Below are 20,676 nucleotides of genomic sequence, written 5' to 3'. Positions count from 1 at the left end.
ATATATCTTAATTGAGTAACATACCTTTCTGCTTGATCTCCACATGCCTTGACCTTTCATGAAATACAAGGTTGGAGTCTGCATCACTCTTGGTGTATTCCAAGCTCACCAATTCTCCATCTATCCGGGAGCCTCATGACCTAGGAGTCAGCGTAAAGGCTTTCCAACCTATATATATGAGACTCCATCTCATGAAGCATAGTCTTCTAATTGATCACTAGAGAAATTAATTTGACATAGTCCACTCCCTTTAAATCAATATGATCAAGATCCTCGGATATCAATCGAAGCATATTCTCTTAGCTACTCCCTTTGTCACGGAAGCATCCCCTGCTCACATGGTCCCAATCATGGAAGATATCTTGCTTCAAGAGACTCTCATCACCTGGTATGATCTTCATACAGTTGGAAGTGTTAGATCCACAACCACCATGGATCTACTGTCATAAGATTGAGCCCTAGGTAGGCATATGACCATCTCGAGATTTAGAACAAAATCTCCAAGCAGTGTGCTCCCGCTCACTGGGAAAGCCTTCTTGTCTCAACTTGCTTTGTAACCCTAAATGCTATCATCATTTGCACAAATGCCTCCATGGCTTTCACAAATAAACTGTTGCACTTCTGTAGGTAAATATTTGTTTTATAAAAAGATGGAAATGTGAAATCTCAGAATCTCCACTAAAGTCCTCTGTATATTTCTCCTAAATTTCAATCTCTTCATAACAAATAGAACTTCAAAACTCTATAACCTCTTCCAAGTCAGAATATGAATCCATCTGAATCCTTTTGCGGAAGACTCTCACCAACATCTGCAAAGGAAGCTTGAGACATAGTCTTGGTTGGACATTGCATTGCATAGTGCCCATATTTGTCACATCTAAAACATTGGATTTCTGAAATATCCTTCCTTCTTTTGAATGTAGGAGCACTATTGGATTCCTCATCTTTCTTCCTTTTGAAATATCCTTTCTTCCTTTTCATCTTTGAGGAGTGCGAGGCAAGAACATGAATATCTTCATTTATGGGGCTTTGGCCAATGCCTCTTATCACCAATCTAGACTCTTCTTGAATGCAATCAGTTTTTAGACGATCAAACTTAGGAAGTTTAGATCGTGCACTTATCCCTTGAATGAATGATTCCCAAGAAGAAGGGAGACCATTGAGGGCTAACATGGTTAACTCTTTACTTTCAATTGTGTGACCAATGGTGGAGAGCTGGTCTCTCAGTTCTGTTATCCTCATGAAGTATGAGGTGATAGATTCACCCTTGATCATTTTTACATGATGGAGTTGTTGCTTTAGGGCAAGAGCTCGGCTTGTGTTGTTTATCTCACACATGTTCTCTAATGATTTGAAAATGTCATAGGCAGTCTCCATCTTGGAGATAATTGGCACGATATGATCTTTCACAGAGTCAACTAACATCTTCATGGCTTTATTGTTCTTTCTCATCCATTGAAGCTTTTTATCTTCTTATTCTGATTCCGGTATAGCTTTCTTTACGAATTCATCTAATTTGTTTTCTCTTAAGGCAAGCATGATCCTAAACTTCCAAGATACAAAGTTGCAAGCTCCTTCAAGTCGATCCTCAAATCTAACACCGTTCACCATTTTGATGTATAGAAGGGAGTTGTAGAATTTAAGGATGTATAGAGGATAGACTTGCCTATATAAATCTGATCTGATCTTTTTCCTATGCTGGTTCTGATACCATGTTAAAGTTGGATTAGATTTATATATGGTATAATTTTAATTTTGTTGTCACTTATCTGATTGTAATGCTACAAATTTCAGCATGATTCAATATGCAGAATATATATAGATAAGTTCAAACTATTCACAGTTCGAATGATATAGATTATTTAACAGCAATTACACAATATACTTCTGCAGTATTACAGCCTTATCCACTGTTGAATGTTGACTGTTGAATGTCACACCCTTATCACAGAACTATTCACTGTTGAATGTCGACAACACACTAAGTATATGTTTGCTGTATGTGTCGATCACATATAATATAAGTTATCGCTGTTTCTTATTTAACATATATGATTCGATATTATCTGTTTGTTTATATTGCTGTGATTGTCGACTGAATATATGTCTTCACTCATTTCTGAATTATCTTCGTTGTTATATTGTATTGACTGCAAGATATGTTTATCTTTTTTAAAGTTATTCAACTTACCAAAGAAACCGAACTATCCATTAAATATTATTCCATTCAAATCCATATGGAAGTCATGACTCTTGATGAGGAGTTATCATTTAAACGGTAACTGACACCATTAAGACTAGTTAGCATCTATAATTGAATCGATACTTGAATCGGTTTACATAGTCGATTTAACATAGTCGGTTAACACGTAATGATAGGTACATTGTATGATATCGACTAACATAGTCGATCACACTACAAGTAATAATATCATATGCTATTGACAGTCACAGTCGATTAATACCAATAATAATATCAAATGATATCAATTGATACTATGAATCAATACAAATAATAATATAGTTGATCATATCAATATAAGTATAACTAACATTAATATTGATTAATATCTACGTAATCTGAGGACGCGTCCCCGGGTTAAAATCCCCCGTCCCCGTACCGGGGACGTTTCGGGGATGGCTAGGGGACGTCCCCCCGCCATCCTCAAAATTACAAAATTTGTGGGAAACGTCCCAGAAACTTGGGGACGGCAGTGACTCTCAAAGGGGACGTCCCCCCGTCCCCTAACCGTCCTGGGGATGGCCAGCCGTCCCCCTTTTCCCAGCATATTTAAAAAACAAAAAAAGACTCAAATGCTCAAAAAAACATTTTTTTATTTTTTTATAGGTCTATAAAATTGGATTTTCATTAATATGATGGGTAAACATGTTTGAATCACTTCCAAAAGCACTTAGAAATAATGAGCAGCAGCCTGGTAATAAATTTCACAAACACTTAGAACGCGGTAGTGCGTAAAAAAGTGGTTGTAGGTCTGCAATATTGGACTTTTCACAATTATGAAAGGTAAACAGGTCTGAATCATAGCCAAAAGCACTCAGAAATATGAATAACGGCTTGGTATAGAATTTCACAAACATCCAAAACTTGGTAGTGCATAAAGAAGCGGTTGTAGGTCATAATAGAAATGGAAGACTATCAAAATATCCTTCAACCAGAAATAAACAATGAACTGCATGCAAACAAGTGTTGCAATGTATTTTCAATTATGAATGCATATTGAGCATTGACAATGAATTTTGAACACAAATGTGGTATGTTAAGGTTCTATAATGTACATATACTTGCTTTATCCATGTTTTCATATGAATATAATGTGTATATACATGCTTTATCTATTTTTCATACGAACATTTAAAATTTCACTATATATTTAAAATTTTCCCTATATTTTATATAGCCGTCCCCTTTGCTGTCCCCCCGCCGTCCCCAAAATTGGCAAAAAAATTTGCCGTCCTGGAAACTCGTCCCGCCGTCCCCTGCCGTCCCTGTCCCGGAAACTCAGGGTAACATAGATTAATATCAATCGATGATTAATTAGCAACTTGATAATGATAGGGTTTAATTTAGTCATAACTAAATCAGTAGTTTGTATTACGTAATTTTCTAAGGCCGATAGGCCAATTAGACAATTATATTTGTCTATGTATTCCGACTGAAGCTATTCTATTTTCAACAGATTTGTGGGTCAAGTTTTGACCTTGAGTAGGATATGAAACAAATGGATTTTCTTCTGAATTTCAATCTCAAATACCATGGTCTGACTCTTGAGCAGTATCACGATCCCAAGTGATGGACACCTTGGCTCACTCACCACAAACATCATATTCTCTATCTTGTCCCAAAACTCGCTCTTCCTCTCTTTCATTGAACCTCAAGTCCAATTGGATCTACAACTGCTAGAACCGGATCTATAGATATAATAGAATTGAATCAATCAATCAAAAAGGGAAGGAAGTCCTAGGTGGAGTCGAAATGAAATTCCCCATGGAATCCAACGAGTAGTTTATTTATTTATAAAAATTATTATAATATTAAATAATTAATATTTCTATATAATATTATAATAATATATTATAATATAATACATATAAAAACATATTATAATATAATATTAATAATAGTATATTAGAATACAATATTTATAATAATATTAAATATATTATAATATAATAATCGTTAATGTATCATTATAGTGATATAATATAAATATATTATATTATTTATATTTATATATTATTTAACTGCTAATTAGAATTGTGGCTGCAAGTATATACATTTATGTTTTTTGTATGGATGAACACAAAACAAACTCAACCCCAAATTTGTTTTGCAAGATATACTAACCGAATCTGCAAAACCCAATATCAGATCCAAACCAGAACTGGGAAGATAGGATTTCTTCCATGATTGAAATGCCAGTGCAGATTAATGAACCGATTAGTTTGAGGTGCCTTGAAGACAAATCAGTTGCTGGTTTGGGAAGGTTCAAAAGGTGATTTCAAGTGACCAAACATTACATTGATTAGATCTGGGGGGTAGGATTGGAAAGAAGACTCAAAGAAGTAAAGAAAAAAAGAAGAAAGATCCCTGTAGAATATCTCACCCAATGACTCAAAGATATTTTTTTGATAACTCCACAATTCAATTGTAAAGGTTGAAGTTTTTAAAAGCAAAAGAGGTAAGCCTCTCTCTTTACAATGATTAGATCTGGTGAGCCATAGGTAACCAGAATCTGGCTTTGACTCTACTTTTTTGGGGTCCTCAGTGCCTAACTTAATTTATTAGCAAAAATAAATAAAGAGAAGCTAAAGCCTAAATATTTTACCTTATACCCAATTTCATCCGTTATTCGGACTTGCTCATCGATCAAGAGTGGGAATTCACAATCACCTGTGGCACTGACCTCAACTTAAATGATGAGCTGCGCTTCACTTCCCTCCTCATTCTGGCAGTTCCTTTGTCATTGGCTTCTATCAAAAGCAATTGTTGGATTGGAAAAATAATGTTGCCTCTGCAATTGATTTACTCTCTTTGTTCTACAGATGCCTATTTCATTTAGGAAATTATAACCCTGTTCTTTCATTGTTTCTGAATAGAACCAGATATTTGTTATATCTGTTTTGGATCCTGTTTCTGTGAAATTCAAAGCTCACTTTATCTCTTCAAACATATCTTTCATCTCCTCACAAACCTGTCTAAACAAGCATGGATGCTCACTAAAGGAACGAAATTGGAAAATCCCTAGTAGATGCCCCCATGAAATCAATTGTATGATTTACATCTTTTTTAATGGTTTTTGATTAATTTCAAAAGCATTTGTAAACTGTAAATTTCTAGCACAATTTTTTGAACGATTTTTTTTTTTTTTTTTAATCTTCATTTAAGTTCGCTAAAATTTGTGATTCGGTGAACTCTGTGACATAGTTTAAAACTGTTTTATAAAAAAACATTGTACAAAAAAGCTAAATCTCAGCTGGATAAGTGCCTCATCTTGGTGCAAGCAGAGATGAAAACAACTTCTGCATCTTGGAATGGGTAAACTTTAGAATATATTATGGCGATTTATTATGTCAAACACCTCATAGATAGGGCTGACCATTAATTGTCTATTTGCTCAGTGTAGTAAATCTTCAAAAATGTTAGCAGAGCTTGCCTGTCAAATTCTTTTAGTTTGCTGTACCTTTATTGCATATGTATATGTAGTCATATAGTAACATTCATTTCAGTTGGAGCAGACTGTCTTGTTCTGTTATTATTGAGAGGCATTTGATTACAAATATCTTGCTCATTCAAGCATTAACATGAGACCAATACAAGTTTCTTAGAAGCAAACACACTAGAAATCGCCTATGGAAGACCAAGAGTCACTACTTAGATTCACCAACTATGGAAGATCAAAAGTCACAACTTAGAATTCCATTTTAGATGTTTCTATGGAGAATTGAACTTGGGTTTCTACAATAAAAACCCAATATTTTAACCAATTAAGCTCAACCCCTTGGATTGAGGCATTTATTTTTAGTATTTGGTTCTTGCTTTATTATAATTGTAAACAATAAGAAATTAAGGGCATTTGAGAATGAAAATTCTGTGAAGTATTGTCCTAAAGAATGGCACAATGTTAGCAAACAGATATATGTGCTGTTTTTTCAAGAGTAGAAGAGACCATTTGATATTAATGATAAAATTATCTGCTTTAGTCAGGAGTTTTTAGTTGTATTGCTGCATATTAATATCTTCACTAAAATGGACAAGTTTTATATAAATGACATACACTTTTCTTAACTTGAAGGCGAGCATTTATTCCTTATATCATTATATGTAAATGAGTCAACTATTTGGGCAAATCTTCTACATAACAAGGAAGAAAAATGTGTGCCTAAATCTAAAAATAAAGAATATATAGATTTTTAATTACATTTGACAATAGCAGTTGTATCTTCTCATTTTTCTTATTCCTGAATGAATATAAGTGTGTGCAATTGCTTGGACAATGTGTACATAGATTATGTGAAATCATGCTTAGTATGAGGGACAGCTTCATATTGGTGGCAATCTATTTCTCACCATGGTTATATTTGACATTCTTATTGAAAAAAATAAAAGAACATGAGAGCATGTAGCTGATAATTGTACTAATGGCATTTCTTCAAGATTTATTTAACTAATAAATTGTGGCCGTTCTTTTTACTATTAATACAGCTTTTCTCTGTATGATCTAGCTGTTACAGATGAAAAGCTTGTTTTAGGAAGATGATAAATCATAAAACTTAGTGAAAAATATTCTTTGGCATCTAAGAAGGTTGTTGAGTTCACTTCTGTTTTGCAATGTCACAAACACATTTTCCTATTGCTGAATCGCTTTAATCAACATTGATATCTATATCTCAGTCTCCCTTTCGTGATCTTTACTTTCATCAATATTACATATCTTTCTTAATCACTCTGTTTGTGATCAATCCTACACAGACGAGACATTTTATTCATCAAAATGGATTCCACTCTTTTTCCAGACTGAGTGACAAGTCTTTACCCTGGAAAGCAATTTTCTCAGCTATACTACTGATCTCCTTATTTTCATTTTGTCTCAGTTAGAATTGAGGAGATAGAGGATGATGAACCTCCAAAAGAGCACATTAAAGATACCATGAAAAAGAAAAAGAAAGATGAGGAGCAGCAGAAAGCAATATCTCCAGTAAATGGGGCTGTAGGTGACTGTAAATCTATCAGCGATATCAACAAAAATGAATCAGGTCAGGAACTAACTGAACAAGAAAATCACATATCTGAAAGTGAAGACGGAGATGGTTTTCCCATTCGTATGAAAAGAAAGAGAAGAGCAAATAGCCAGGCAGAACCACTGCCAAAAAAACAAGCGATAGAAGGGTATACAAATGCTAATAATAAGTTTGAAATTTTGTTGATTTTGAATCAATTTTAATTTGTCTTAATAGGTGTAATGATATCATATCAGGAATTCTGGAGATGCAACTGATCCTTCCAAATTAACAGCTCCGGATGTTCCAGAAGAAAGTAAATTGTCCAAAAAGAAAAAGAAAAAGTTAAAAAAGAAAGGCAACAGAAATGAAATGGAAGGTATCAGTGGAAATGCTAACAATGGTTTAGAAAAGATTGAACAAATGTCGGTACCATCAGACAAAGTGGAACAAGAGATGGAACGTGGTAACAATGTGAGGACCTTCCCCAATGGCCTTGTTATCGAGGAACTGTCAATGGGGAAGCCAGATGGCAAGAAGGCTGCTCCAGGAAATAAGGTATAAAATCCAAATTTTCTGAAATATGTCATTGTCAATATGTTCTAACTTCTAGAAATTGCAACAATAACTGGCCATTTTATGTGTTTTTTTAATGTATAGGTGTCAGTGTATTATACAGGGAAGTTGAAGAAGAATGGGAAAATATTTGACTCTAATATTGGCAGGAAACCATTTAAATTTCGCTTAGGTGAGTCATCTCAGTTTTTTTTCTGAAATAAATAATATTTTTTATTAGTAGATATTGGGAAGTATCAAAGATTGTTTGTTGCAAAACTATTATTTGTTTTCTTGTAACAGAACAAATACAACAAAACAAATCATATTACGGTTAACAAGACCAAAAAGTACATAAAATTACAATGAAGTCAGGATCGCTAAAAGGCTTCCAAATATGTTTACGTATGCTCTGTCAAAATTGTACCATTGGAACATAACAATAGATCAGAATAGTTTGTGCACTTGAATACCTTGAATAGCCCTAGACAAGTTTAATAATGAATACTTAATACACTATTAAGGGGACTTCAGAAACTTGTATTTGCATTGCTGTCTATCCCCAGTGCATCTCTCTATGCTGTCAACTTATGTCGCAAGTGATGTGTTCGTGATAGTGTTTGTCAGATGAAATTTGGACTAAATTTGACAATTATAAAAATTCACCGACAAAAATTGTGATTAAAGTTGACTAAGATATATATAAAAATATAAAAATATAAAAAAGTCAAATATTATAAAATTTAACTGTTGTGAATAGTAATTACTTAAATATTTAATTTAATTAATTGAATATATTAATAATTAATAATATAAATTAAATATTTAATATACTAAAAATTAAAACAATGTTGATATAGTTTTCATATGTTAAATTTGTAAAAAATAAAGTAATACGAAAAACAAAACCTAAAACAAAAACAAAGAAAAGAGAACAAAACCTAAAAACCAATGATATATAAAATGAAATAATCCTGTAGCGTCTCTTGCAGCTTCTTAATTTCAGCTGGCTTGCATCAACAGCAGGACAAGGATGTCAAAATCAGTCTCAATAACAGCCGTCACATTTGCAACATCAAGCAGCAACTACATCAAGGCTCAACACCAAACATTTAACACTCTTGCACCCCTCCGACAAAGCTTGCTATACATTTTGTTGGCATTGTGTTGTCATTGATGTCAACCGGTATAGGATGACTTCCGGTGAAAGATAAGTTTGTGCAACCTTGTCATGGATAAGTACAAGACGAGATATCTTTGATATCACCTTGTGTTGCAGAACACCGGTAAGGTAAGGGAGTGTGTCATTCAGAGGAATGCTCACTATGGTCACCGGTACACAAGTTAGTGTTTAACTTGGGTACGGATGAAATGGACAGGTTATCGGTACAGTTTAACACCGGTAAGGAAAGGATGTCAATTGGTAAGTGAAGTGTTGACAATGAGCAGGATGCTTGGATGTTGTTTGTGATGAAGAGGCAGAATGTTACTTAAATCACATCAACATCGGAGGAGAAGAATGAACAGGTCACTTGTATGCTGGGTGGATACAGTACAGTAGAACTCCCACCGGTTGAAGAAGCTATCACAGGTTATGTGATAGGTTGACATAGTATGATGCTTCTGTGAGCAAGCTGACATACGGAAAGATACCGGGACATATGTCAAGTTGAAGATGTATCCTCCCCTTGGTGAAGTCACATTTGTATCGACAAAATGATTCCCTGAGATAGACATGTGATTGAATGCAAGTGATTGAATGCAGGTGATTGAATGCAGAGACCGGATGAACAAGTGGAAGATAAGGATGCCTCAAGCGCATGAGATCAGGGATATGCACTGGACCGACAAAGAAGGCATGTTGGGTTGCCGGAACTGATGAAGTGTGATGAGTTTGTCACTTTGACAAACCGGTTGTGATATGGTCCAAGCTGATCAGGGAGAAGGCGAGGTTGAGTAGATTCAGACAGAAGAAAATGGCCGGATTGAAGATGGAGTTTGTTGAAGGTTGATGACATGGTGTCATCAAGAGTGTTTATCGGTATGTAAGTCCATCGGTAATATGGACAAGGTGCAGATACAAAAGACTTCCCACCTGATGAGAATGAGCATGCTATGGATAGACATGTCTGGCAACCGGTTAAGGTGTTCCATTGACAATTCAAAGAGCAGACATGAAGGTTAACCGGTAAAGTGTGAGATACCGGCAGGGTTAGTGAACCGACAGAAAATAAGAACCGGTTGAGTGTTTGGTCGGTGTTCCTGTCTGAACCGACACAAAGATCCAAGCTGGCAGTTGGTCGACAAAGGTGCCATGTGGAGTTAAGGTGGCGGACTTGCATGCAGCGATAGACAGAGTGTGCACCGACAAGGTTGTTGTAGAGTTGGTTGATATTAATGGTAGATCCCGTAAATCATGTGATGTGTCGTAGAGGTGTGCGGCTCGAGGTCTAGAGGACAACAGAAGGCCAACTCAGATTGATTGAGGAGATCGAGGCAGATGAAGGAAACCGCAAGACCAATCTTGGTGATTGACCAAGAAATCAGCTGACAGGGTCAAAAGCAGATTACCAAAGATAGAAGGCATGATCTAGAAGGCACAACAATGGTGGGATTGATTGATGAGTTACAATTCATCAATCCAGGCGATCAAATCGGATAAGATCTGATTGGATTTGGTTTGCCTCGAGGTTGATGAGGAAACCCTAACCGTCTGTGATTTGAATTGGCTTTTGGCGGGAAAACCAGGTTATAAAGAAGGAAGCCAAAATCATTGAAGGCTGTGGCTGGATGGAAGAAGATAGAGCTGCAAAGTGATTGAGTGCTGCATGAGAGAGTTAGATCAATCAGAGGAAAAATAGTAGAAGATAACAGCGATTGAGGGAGTGAAGGTAAAACCAATGATAGGGTTTAACAAAGGGTTAACCGATATGGTTTGAGCTATCGGTAAAGCAACTAGATTGCATCAGAAGAGATAACTGGCAGGTGCTTGTACCGGTAGGAAGACAACAAAGGGTACTGAAGAGCAGAGCAGTGAGGATGAGAACCAGTAGAGAAAGAAGAAGAGTAGAGGTGAACCGATAGAGTTTACCGACAATGCAGCAGCAGATGAGAGCAGCAGAAGAGTGAACCGGTGTAGTAGAGAAGGTTTCTCACCGACATAAGGAAGTTATGTGTAGAGGTTGCAAAACTCTTTTGTAACTAGGATATTACTTTTGTATTTGAATGTTCATTGTGGTCACTAAGTTGTAACTCACTGCAGGGGTTGTAGCTCCTTTGGGTTGGTGCTCCTTGGGTTGGTGCCCTAAACATTGTAACAGAGATTCATTGTGAGGCTGGATTGGAGCAGTAGACTCCAACAACATTGCTCATCGAGGTTTTTCCCATCTTGGGTTTTCCTCGTACATACTGGTGTTATGTGATGTCCTTTTGTGTGAATGCATTTGTGTTTAGTCCTTTCACTAATCGGTAAGTTTGCATTCAGCTAGATCTGTTAATCGGTATACTTTCATAAGGATAGTTAAAGGGCAAAGTTTGAGAACCACTGATTCACCCCCCTTTCAGTGGTGCATTGTGTATAACACATTTTTACTCTAAAAAAAATATAATTGAAAATATAGTTTAATAAAAAATCCTAACACCTTTTCTGTACAAGTTTTAATGTGAATACAAATGTTTTTTTTTGGTTTTTCTACAAATTCACCACGAACCCTATGACATTGCTTCCAACTACCTAGAATTTATCTAGGATAGTTCATGAATCAACAAAAAACATGTATTCACTCATCTTTTCTCCTAAAATTATGCTTCTTAGTTCTTACATTTGCTAAATTTTATGGAGTCATTTATAGGAGTTTGTTATTTTTGGGATAGCATGACTCAATGGAAATAACATATATGAAGGTGTTGAGTAGAAATTTTTTCTCCAAAAAGCATTATTGTCTCTACATTAGTCAACATTGTAGGAATAAGAACAAAAAAATGATTTTCAATATGAAATATATATATGTTAGTTTTAAAAAACTAAAAACATAGATCCACACGCTAGTCAGACCTGTGGATTGACAATAGGAAATTAGGCTTTGCCTCATGTCAAGTCAAACCAAGGATTGTTAAGAATCTTATCTTTAAATGAAGAACCATTGGATGAGAAACTCCCCATTAAAGTTGTGTTCGTCAACTTCATCTCTTAATTTATATTGTCTAGATCAAGGTTTAGTTGTTTTCCAGTCCTTGGAAAGTTTCTTGAGTTTGGTGATGTATGCATTCAGATTTGAGGTTGTGTTGACGTGTATTTTGTACACAATCATACACAGAATAAAATACCCAAGGGTACCTTATCCTCTCTTGAATAAAGTCTCTGATTGCTGAAGATATCGCAAAAAAAGGATCAATCAGGGTGACTCCAATGTTCTTTTATGTAGGGTCTCTACGTGTGGATAAGCACCAGTGGTTGTTGTGATTGCTATTTCATCAAGGGGCCTTACGTCAATCTGAGCTGCAGGAACAAGATTTCCTAATACTAACAAGTTCTCAAAAAAGATCAAAAGAGTAGGGCTTGCAAGAGATAAATTCTAATCTAATCCTAAGAACAACTCAATGTAGGCTAGACCTGGCGAGGCTCTACCAACTTCAGTATCGCCAAGGAATTACAACTTTACTGAAACTGATGCGATCTTCTAAGGTGAATAATGATTTTCAAATCATCAAGAATCATAGGCACTACCATGAAGGTACATATCAATGACTCAATAATGAATGAAGGTTTATGCAATCCAAATATTTCCAGTCGACCACACAAGGCGTCCTTACAATCAGCAAGAAGCTAGTGGTTTGGAGTACGAATCTCACCAAAGATCAAGCCCAACACTTAGTCCTTCAAATTTAAATGCTACTTTGACTGAGGATGATTCAAGAAAGTAAACAACCATGAAGATAACCACAAGAATTGCAATAAAACACCATAACTTCAATATTTTATTGATCTCAAAGCCATCATGAACAACAATTGTTTGAAATTCCTTCTTCAAAGCTCAATCTTGCTACGAAATACTTGCTTCTATCAAATTGCTAATCTCTAATCACTAATGCTGATATCTAAATTTTAGTTACAAAATGAAAAGAAATGAGGGTATATATAGCATCCTCAATTACAATGAACGGTCCAGATCAAAAAGAAGATCAATGGCCAAGATTATGACACCTAAACCCTAATTAGGGTTTATTACAAATAGCCCCTTTTTACTGAACAATATTAAATGCATAGCCAAATATTAAATTTTGGCACAAAAATCTAGGAGACATAGACCAATGACAATTAAGGTGCCACATCATCTATAACAACCTTTCTTCTAGAATCTTATTTCCCTTCCAATGCTCTTTCTTAGCATATGCAATGAATCTGGATACGATTCCTTCGATCTCAGCAATTGGAATTTCGGGAAGATTCCCCATTCATTCTTCTAAGTGGATGACCTGATCAAAAGCCTTGAGAAGAGCAGCGTCCCATTCAGGTTCAAGTTCCTTGGTCTTCTCAATCAGGAGCATGGTAGCAAACATCTGGTCTCGTTGCTCATCTGTAATAACATTTTCATCTTTGCAAAAGATGACCTTGACTCTTTCTTCTAATTCCTGCAAATCCACATCTGTCTCAACTGCAATTCTCCTGCCAAGAATAGTACATAACACTTCAAACACCTTGTCCTGGATCGGGTGAATAACCTCCTCAACATGATTGCATCTAGTACTAATGTCTTCAAAGAGAACTTCCTTCATCTGGAGTAAAGTTGACCATTGGAGTAAACTATGAGGTCCTCCATCTACTATCTTTTCTTGTGCTAGGACCTTTCTTGATGTTTGTCTGATTACTTGCAGGACAGGAATGATAACATCTTTAGTATGAGCAAAGGCGGCTACCGTTATCATTAAGTTGTGGATGATCTCAAGAACCTGGATAGCTCGATGAATGGTCTGCATCAGTCTTGTTGCAAATTCAATACCAACTGTATGGGATTTGTCAATCCAAGAGCTCATAAGCTGGACCAAACTCCTGACTCTCTCTGCCTCACCAACTGACTCAAGGGGGAGTGCCTGCGTGGGAGATACTGCTGGATCCTGACGTCTCAAAGGCTGATTGAGATGGCTAAAGTAGCCTCTCCAAGCACTGACCTCTCGCTCAAGCTTTCTTTTCTTTTCCATTTCTTCTCTAAGCTTGTCTTTAAGTGCCTCAAATGAATCAGTGGCCTCATCCAATGTCTGCTCGGCTGTGAGTGGACCAAGCTCAAATGTTTCTACATCATACTCCTCTGCAAGGATTTCACCTTCATACTTGTCCACTGTTGGTGTAGCTATCTGCAATTTCCTGGATCTTGTCTCGTCTCTGATCATCTTGGACATTTTAGTGGCTTTCCTCCTTTCTGTCACTTCCTGAGAATTTCCGACAAGGCTCTCTAAATCAATCACATTATCTTCGTCCTCAATCACAATCACCCTTGTCAGTCTCTCTTTTAACCAATCTGGAATGGCAGATCTTGTTTCTCTAACCTGTATCTCCTTAAGCAATGTTTCTTCGTCTCTGAGAGGAGATGTTACTTTGTTATCATTCTTGTCTTCATGTAGCTCATTGACTTGGAGAGATTGGTTTGATGGACGTTGAGTTGCCTGTCCTTCTTCCTGTTTATCGTTCTGTACCATTGATGCCATAGACTCCTCCATTTCAAGTGTCCTCTTCTCTTGTCGAGAAGATGTGTCGGATGAACGATCTCGGTTGGCCTCTTGCTTCTTCTTGGAGGATTCTCTTTTCTCAGGTCTCTCTTTTCTCTTTGAGCCTCTAGGATGGGGATTGCCTTCACTTGCGCTTCGAAAGTTGCCTTCGCTTGTGCTTCTGGTATTAGGATTACCTTCACTTACACTTGCTCCACCTTCAGCTGGTCTTTCCTCCAAAGTAAAAGTCATAGATATGCCTTGCTCTCTCAACTTTTGATGTTGCACATCAACCCATCTGCGAGTACAAGACAAAATTGGAGCCATCAAAACATCTAGATCCAAAATTTCAAGTTCGTTCCAATCTAGCCTCACTGTTTTGCTTTCTCGGTCATAAGATGATTGGAGATGTCTGCCACTGTCCTGAGCTTGGTCGGCCACTCTGTAAATTTTGCATTTCCTAATGAAGTCCAAAGGCAATCTGGAATGCATCTTTCTTTTCACTTCAAGATCATCTGAGAGATTCATCATAAAGTCCTCTATCTGAAACTCATGCTTGTATTTTCTTCCGACTGTCTCCTCTATATACCCATAAGGATCAAAGCTCTCTCTCAAGGCAAAGAATGAAAATGAATATAAAGCTAACTCCTTCTCTGCATCATCCATGGCTAGAGCATTAGGGCATACCTCAACTGAATTGCCTAGTATGATAGGCACAGGAACTCCATTTCCATGTCTATGTCTGAATGCTTTCACATAAGCTGCCAACTGTCTTGTTACCTCAAGTAACACTATTCTGTCTGTCGGATATCTTGGCAACATGTAGGGGGGTGAAGGACATCCATGAACTCTAATATATGTAAACTTCTGGAATTGGATAAACCATGCACCGTACCTCTTTACAAGCTCTTGTGCATCTTGAGATATCCGATTGTGAATCCCGCCTTGCAATGTCCTGGTGATGTTCATCGTGAAGGTATCATTGACTAACTTGTAGTTGCTTCCTGGAGGATGATGCAAATGAACATAGGAATCACAAACTCTAACTTCCCCGGGTCCTCTTCCGATCACTCCTCTGTGAGGTAATCCTGCATATTCAAAACTCCTGACCAAGGCATACATGATGTATGAACTCATGTGGAAAGACTTGGTAGCCTTCAATCTTCTTAACTGCACGTCCAAGCAATGGCTAATCATTCTAGCCCAATGAATTGTTCCTTTTCCCTGAACTATCACTTGGATGAAGTAGAACATCCACTTCTCAAAATAGAAGGCTTGAGGGGCTCCTGTGACTCGGTTGAGCAGTGTTATCAAATCTCTGTACTCCTCCTGGAAATCGATCCTATGTGGTGTATTCGGAATCTTGCTCAGGCGAGGACGACTCTTGAGTAACCAGTTCTTATTGATGATGCTTAGGCAAGTGTCTGGATCATCTTCGTACATGGACTTGGCTCCTTCTATGCTTTTGTAGATCATATCTCTGTGTTCTGGCAGATGAAAAGCCTCACTTATAGCTTCCTCTGAAAGGTAAGCCAAAGTGTTTCCCTCCTTGGACACGATCGATCTTGATTGTGGATCATAATGGCGAGCGCACTCGATCATCAGCTCATGGCACTGGATTGCTGGAGGGAAGCCGACCGCCTTGATAATGCCACTTTCAATTATTCTTCTTGCGACAGGTGATGGCTTGCCAATGTAAGGGACCTCCCGAAACTTCTTCGTACTGAAGTTTCCCAAGTTGGTATCTCCAATGTTGCTCCACTTCGACACGATCTTGGTCTCCAATTCTTCGTTCTTTTGATCTTCCTTCATGAGAGCTGGACGACTGGTGGATGCTCTCGCCTTCGGGGTCGCCATCGTGACACCTACACAACATTTCATAATGAGAAATAGATTTTGCAATGTATAAATATAGATTAGATTAAAGATTGAATTTAGGAAACTTCATGATAAGTCCTTGAGTTATCATTTCCTAAATACGATTGAGCTACAGGAAATTCAAAATTTAGACAAAAGAAGACTTCGCCATACCTCACTTGAGAGCTAACTCTAAAAAGATGCAAAATTATGAAATTTGCCTAGGCAAAAACGAAGATTGAAGTATTCAACGTGATCCTCCTCTAGCAAAGGCGCCTTTCTTGTCAACTCCACCAACTTTGGGGTCTTCAACGTCTTGATAGAGTATTCGCTCCTCTTCAAACCAAATTCACACTCTCCTTGATGAGATTTCGCACCTTGTATCTTTGATGAAATTCGCTCCTCATTCGCCTCTCCAAATCGCATATGAAAGGATGATTAAATGATGATTTGAAATGCGGTATCATACCTCCCCTTTATAGGCGCTTACCTCTTTAATTACCTCTAGGCCGACTTGAAAATAAGGCAAAAAATAACTAAAAATTAAATAAAAGGAGGCCGACTTTTGTAAAATATAAAAATAAAACCCAAGCGCTCACCTCTTTATTTAATTAATTAATTAAAATACCTTTGTAATTAATTGTTTCAATTTTAAAAAAGGCAAAATTAATTATTAAATGCCTTGTGCGCACCCATTAAATGCCAATTTTAATTAAAAATATCAAGGTTTATCGAAATTTAGCATTTAATGCAATTTGAAAATGATGTTAGCGCCAAAACATGGGAGATGTAAGGGATACAAACCACATCGCTCTGGTCCTTGGGAGAGGGACAGGAGCGCTTTAGCATTTTGGTCTAGTATTTCTCGCTTCTTACGTTCAAAGTCACATCTTGGACGTCTAAACTGGCATTTTAATTGGGAATCTTGAGCTTGATATATTCAATTTTGTAAATGAATGCCTCTTAGAACCATTATCGCCCTGGTCCTTGACTGAAGGACAGGAGCGAACTTTGCATTTAGCTCAAATTTGTCAACCTTTTGTCGTTAACCTCTCGTTCATCATCTTCTTAAAGACATTTTCAACCTTGTGTAACTTTGCCTTGACGTAATTTTTTGAAGGAAATGACCAGTTTAGTAGAAATCGCCCTGGTCCTTGACTGAAGGACAGGAGCGAACCTTTGTTCCTTGGGCTAATCCTTGTTCTTATCAACTTTCAATTGCCTTCAAAGTATAAAATGGTGTCTCTTACTCCTTCTTGAACGTTTGAAATGGAAGTGACATCTCAAAATTAAGCACACTTGCATATTTCGCTCTGGTCCCTTGGTGAGGGACAGGAGCGCCTTGGGCAATTTCATCACTTTCTCATGGTCATAGCAACTTTGTTCCTCTTCGAGGCGTTCCAAACATCATTGCCCCCTTGTACCTTGGCCTTGATTCATCAAAAATCAGAAGGGAAGGCTAAATAACCAAGATTTCGCCCTAGTCCTTGACTGAAGGACAGGAGCGAACTTTCATTTGTAGGCTCAATCATTCTTTGCCAACGTTTAAAACTATCTTCAATGGATCCGCTATGCTCCCCTTCACTCATCTTTAACATGGAATTTGCTTCAACTTGGTGAGAAATTTGTCTTAGGAAGAAATCGCTCTGGTCCCTTGGAGAGGGACAGGAGCGCCTAGGACAAAATAGGCTTCACTGGCGTCTTGCACTCTTCAAAATTATATTCAATAGATTCGTTACGCCTCCTTTTACTTGCCTCGAACTTAAAAACTCATTTCACTTCACCAAAAACTTGTCTTATAAGGAAATCGCTCTGGTCTCTAAGAGAGGGACGGGAGCTATCATTAAAATTCGCCCTGGTCCCAGGCAGAGGGACAAGAGCGATTTTGCTTCTAGGGCCAATTTTCTCCTTCGAGGTGCAATCAAATTATATTCAACGAGTAAAATGTCCCTCCCTTGTTCTTCTCAAATCGCGAAATCATTAAAATCTTGCAAGGATAAAGCAATCTTGGATTTCAAGCTCCGGTCCTTCAGTGAGGGACAGGAGCGAACTTGTCCTTCTGGCACATTTCCTTGTTTGCAAATTTTTTCAAATTATATTCAATGGACAAAAGATGTCCTCCTTTATCTCTTCCAATCCAAAAATCGTCTTGGTCCTGCAAGGACAGTGAAATTTCGAGAAATAAGCTCCGGTCCTTCAGTGAGGGACAGGAGCGATTTTTGTCCTTGAGGGCAAATGTTCAACTTTTCATTGCAAACAACTAAATTCTGGCGTTCCATCATGTTGATTTCACTTTCCATTACATCCTTGACGCTCCAATTTGATCAAAATGAGGTCCAAAATGGTCTAAGTAAGTCATTTCGCCCTGGTCCCTGGTTGAGGGACAGGAGCGATTTAACCTTAGACTTTAAAAAACTTGCCAATTTTGAGTCTCAAAATCTTCAAAACCTCCAATTCGTGTTCAACTGCATCTCCTGGCGACCCTGCACAAGACAAATGAAATAAATTAGTAACCAAGATGCATAAAATATCATTTTCGCCCTGGTCCCTGGCTGAGGGACAGGAGCGATTTTGCTTCCACAGGCTAAAATATCAAAATTTTAGGACCTCAGTCACTTCACAAGGCAAAATTAAGCTATCCCTAATGCCTAGGATCAATTATCAAAATCCAAAATTTGGTCAAAAAATTCACCCGGACAAAAATTCACAATTCCATCATCAACACTTAGGCAAAATTTGGACTTGCATTCAAAATTCTGACCGATCCTAGACAGATTCACTTGACCTCCTGATAGATTCACCCTATTCAAAATTGCATCCTACGGGAGGAAGCTCAACAATCACTCAAAATTGGATTGGATTCTGGCTTGAAAACATCGAAATGGAAACCCTAAGGCTTAACCCTAGTCTAGGCGACTCACTCACCTACTCAAAACCCTAAAAGCAGAGAGAGAAACAGGCAAAACTGAGCAAAAAAGAGGGGGTCCCCATTTTAATGGGGCGATGTGTGAAATGGTCACAACATCTGGCGACACCACTGAGAAATGTTGGAAAACATTTGGGAATCAATCTTTCTTAAAGAAAACTCAGAAAACCTCCCTTAACAAAACCAGGAGTTAAGAAACACTTACAAGAAGAGACCATCATATTGAGACAAAGTATCAAGTCCACAGTTACCCATGTGTGTGCAAATGAGTTAATTCCCCTCGACAAGACAATCATGATCTCCAGGTTCCCCTGTGATAAGCTACGTAGTTTATCTGGACTCCAAAAGCATCCTGGATAGAGCCTCGCTGCCAGTCAGACGTCCATAGTCCCGACGAGGTTATCGCCGCAAGCTCACGAACATTGCTCCATTGCCAGCCAGGCGTCTATAGCCCCGACGGAGTTACTCGTATATTCCCTTTAGCCAATTTGATATTTCTTTGTCAGCTCATTTTCCTCCTTTTGATTTTTTCTCATTTTCATTTTCTCATTTTTTCTTTTGATATTGCTTTTCAGTTCCGTCAATTCTTTTGGCTTGTGAGTAATGAAGCTCACTAGGGTTTGAGGGTTGCGGTGGTGTTGAAGTCAGATTTTAGATTTTTCACCGATCACAGCTTTGCCTGGAAAACACAATGACTCGGAGATTATAAGTATGAAAAGATATAATAACTGGAGGACAAAAATACGTGAGTTCAATAAGCTAATCTTGCTTCATTGCAAATACGTCCTGACTCAAAGCTTTACTAAAAGAAACTCCCCTTGTAGTTCCAAAAGACCTCATGATTGTCCAAATGCAACCAACAACCTAGCGGGAAGTCAGAGCGTTCCATAACAAAATCACCCAATTTCAAATGGATACCCCTCAGGACAAAACAACTAACCTAAGACAAAACACCTAAACTAAGAGCGAAAACAAAGCGAAAGGCAAACCAAAACGAAAGAAAAGAAAACGAGAAGCAACGAAAGCAAACTAAACTAACTATATACAAGGGAAGGCCTTAGGCATCTTAGGATTGGAAATAATGTTTGAGATACCTCCCATTGACAGGCAATGGGATGTCTTCTCTAGTTAATGTCTTCAACCTAAATGCATTTTCTCCCAGAATCTCTGAAATTTGATAAGGGCCTTTCCAAAGCTTATCAAACTTGTCATGTTCTCCCCTTTTCTCGTGGGCTTTGTCCTAGTACAAGACAAGATCTGAGATCCGGAATGCCTTGACTCTAGCTTGCCGATCAAACCATCTTTTCACGACTCCTTGGTGTTTTGCAAAATTTTCTAGTGCTTGATCTCTCTTCTCTTCCAGATTCATTAATTGTGTTAATCGGGCTTGAATAGCA

The 20,676-nt window shown here is 37.6% G+C and overlaps 1 protein-coding gene across 1 annotated transcript in view; it reads left to right on the top strand.

Annotated features, from left to right (window-relative positions):
- LOC131065199 (peptidyl-prolyl cis-trans isomerase FKBP53) overlaps nt 1–20,676 on the top strand; it is a 61,499-nt gene that overhangs the window by 24,129 nt on the left and 16,694 nt on the right. The window contains exons 5-7 of the mRNA XM_057999655.2: nt 7,114–7,408; nt 7,497–7,797; nt 7,900–7,987. Of these exons, the coding sequence (XP_057855638.2) occupies nt 7,114–7,408; nt 7,497–7,797; nt 7,900–7,987 (684 nt within the window). The remainder of the gene's footprint in view (nt 1–7,113; nt 7,409–7,496; nt 7,798–7,899; nt 7,988–20,676) is intronic.

The sequence above is a fragment of the Cryptomeria japonica genome, chromosome 1, assembly GCF_030272615.1.
Source record: "Cryptomeria japonica chromosome 1, Sugi_1.0, whole genome shotgun sequence".
Lineage (NCBI taxonomy): Eukaryota > Viridiplantae > Streptophyta > Pinopsida > Cupressales > Cupressaceae > Cryptomeria > Cryptomeria japonica.
This window is presented reverse-complemented; position numbering and strand designations above follow the sequence as displayed.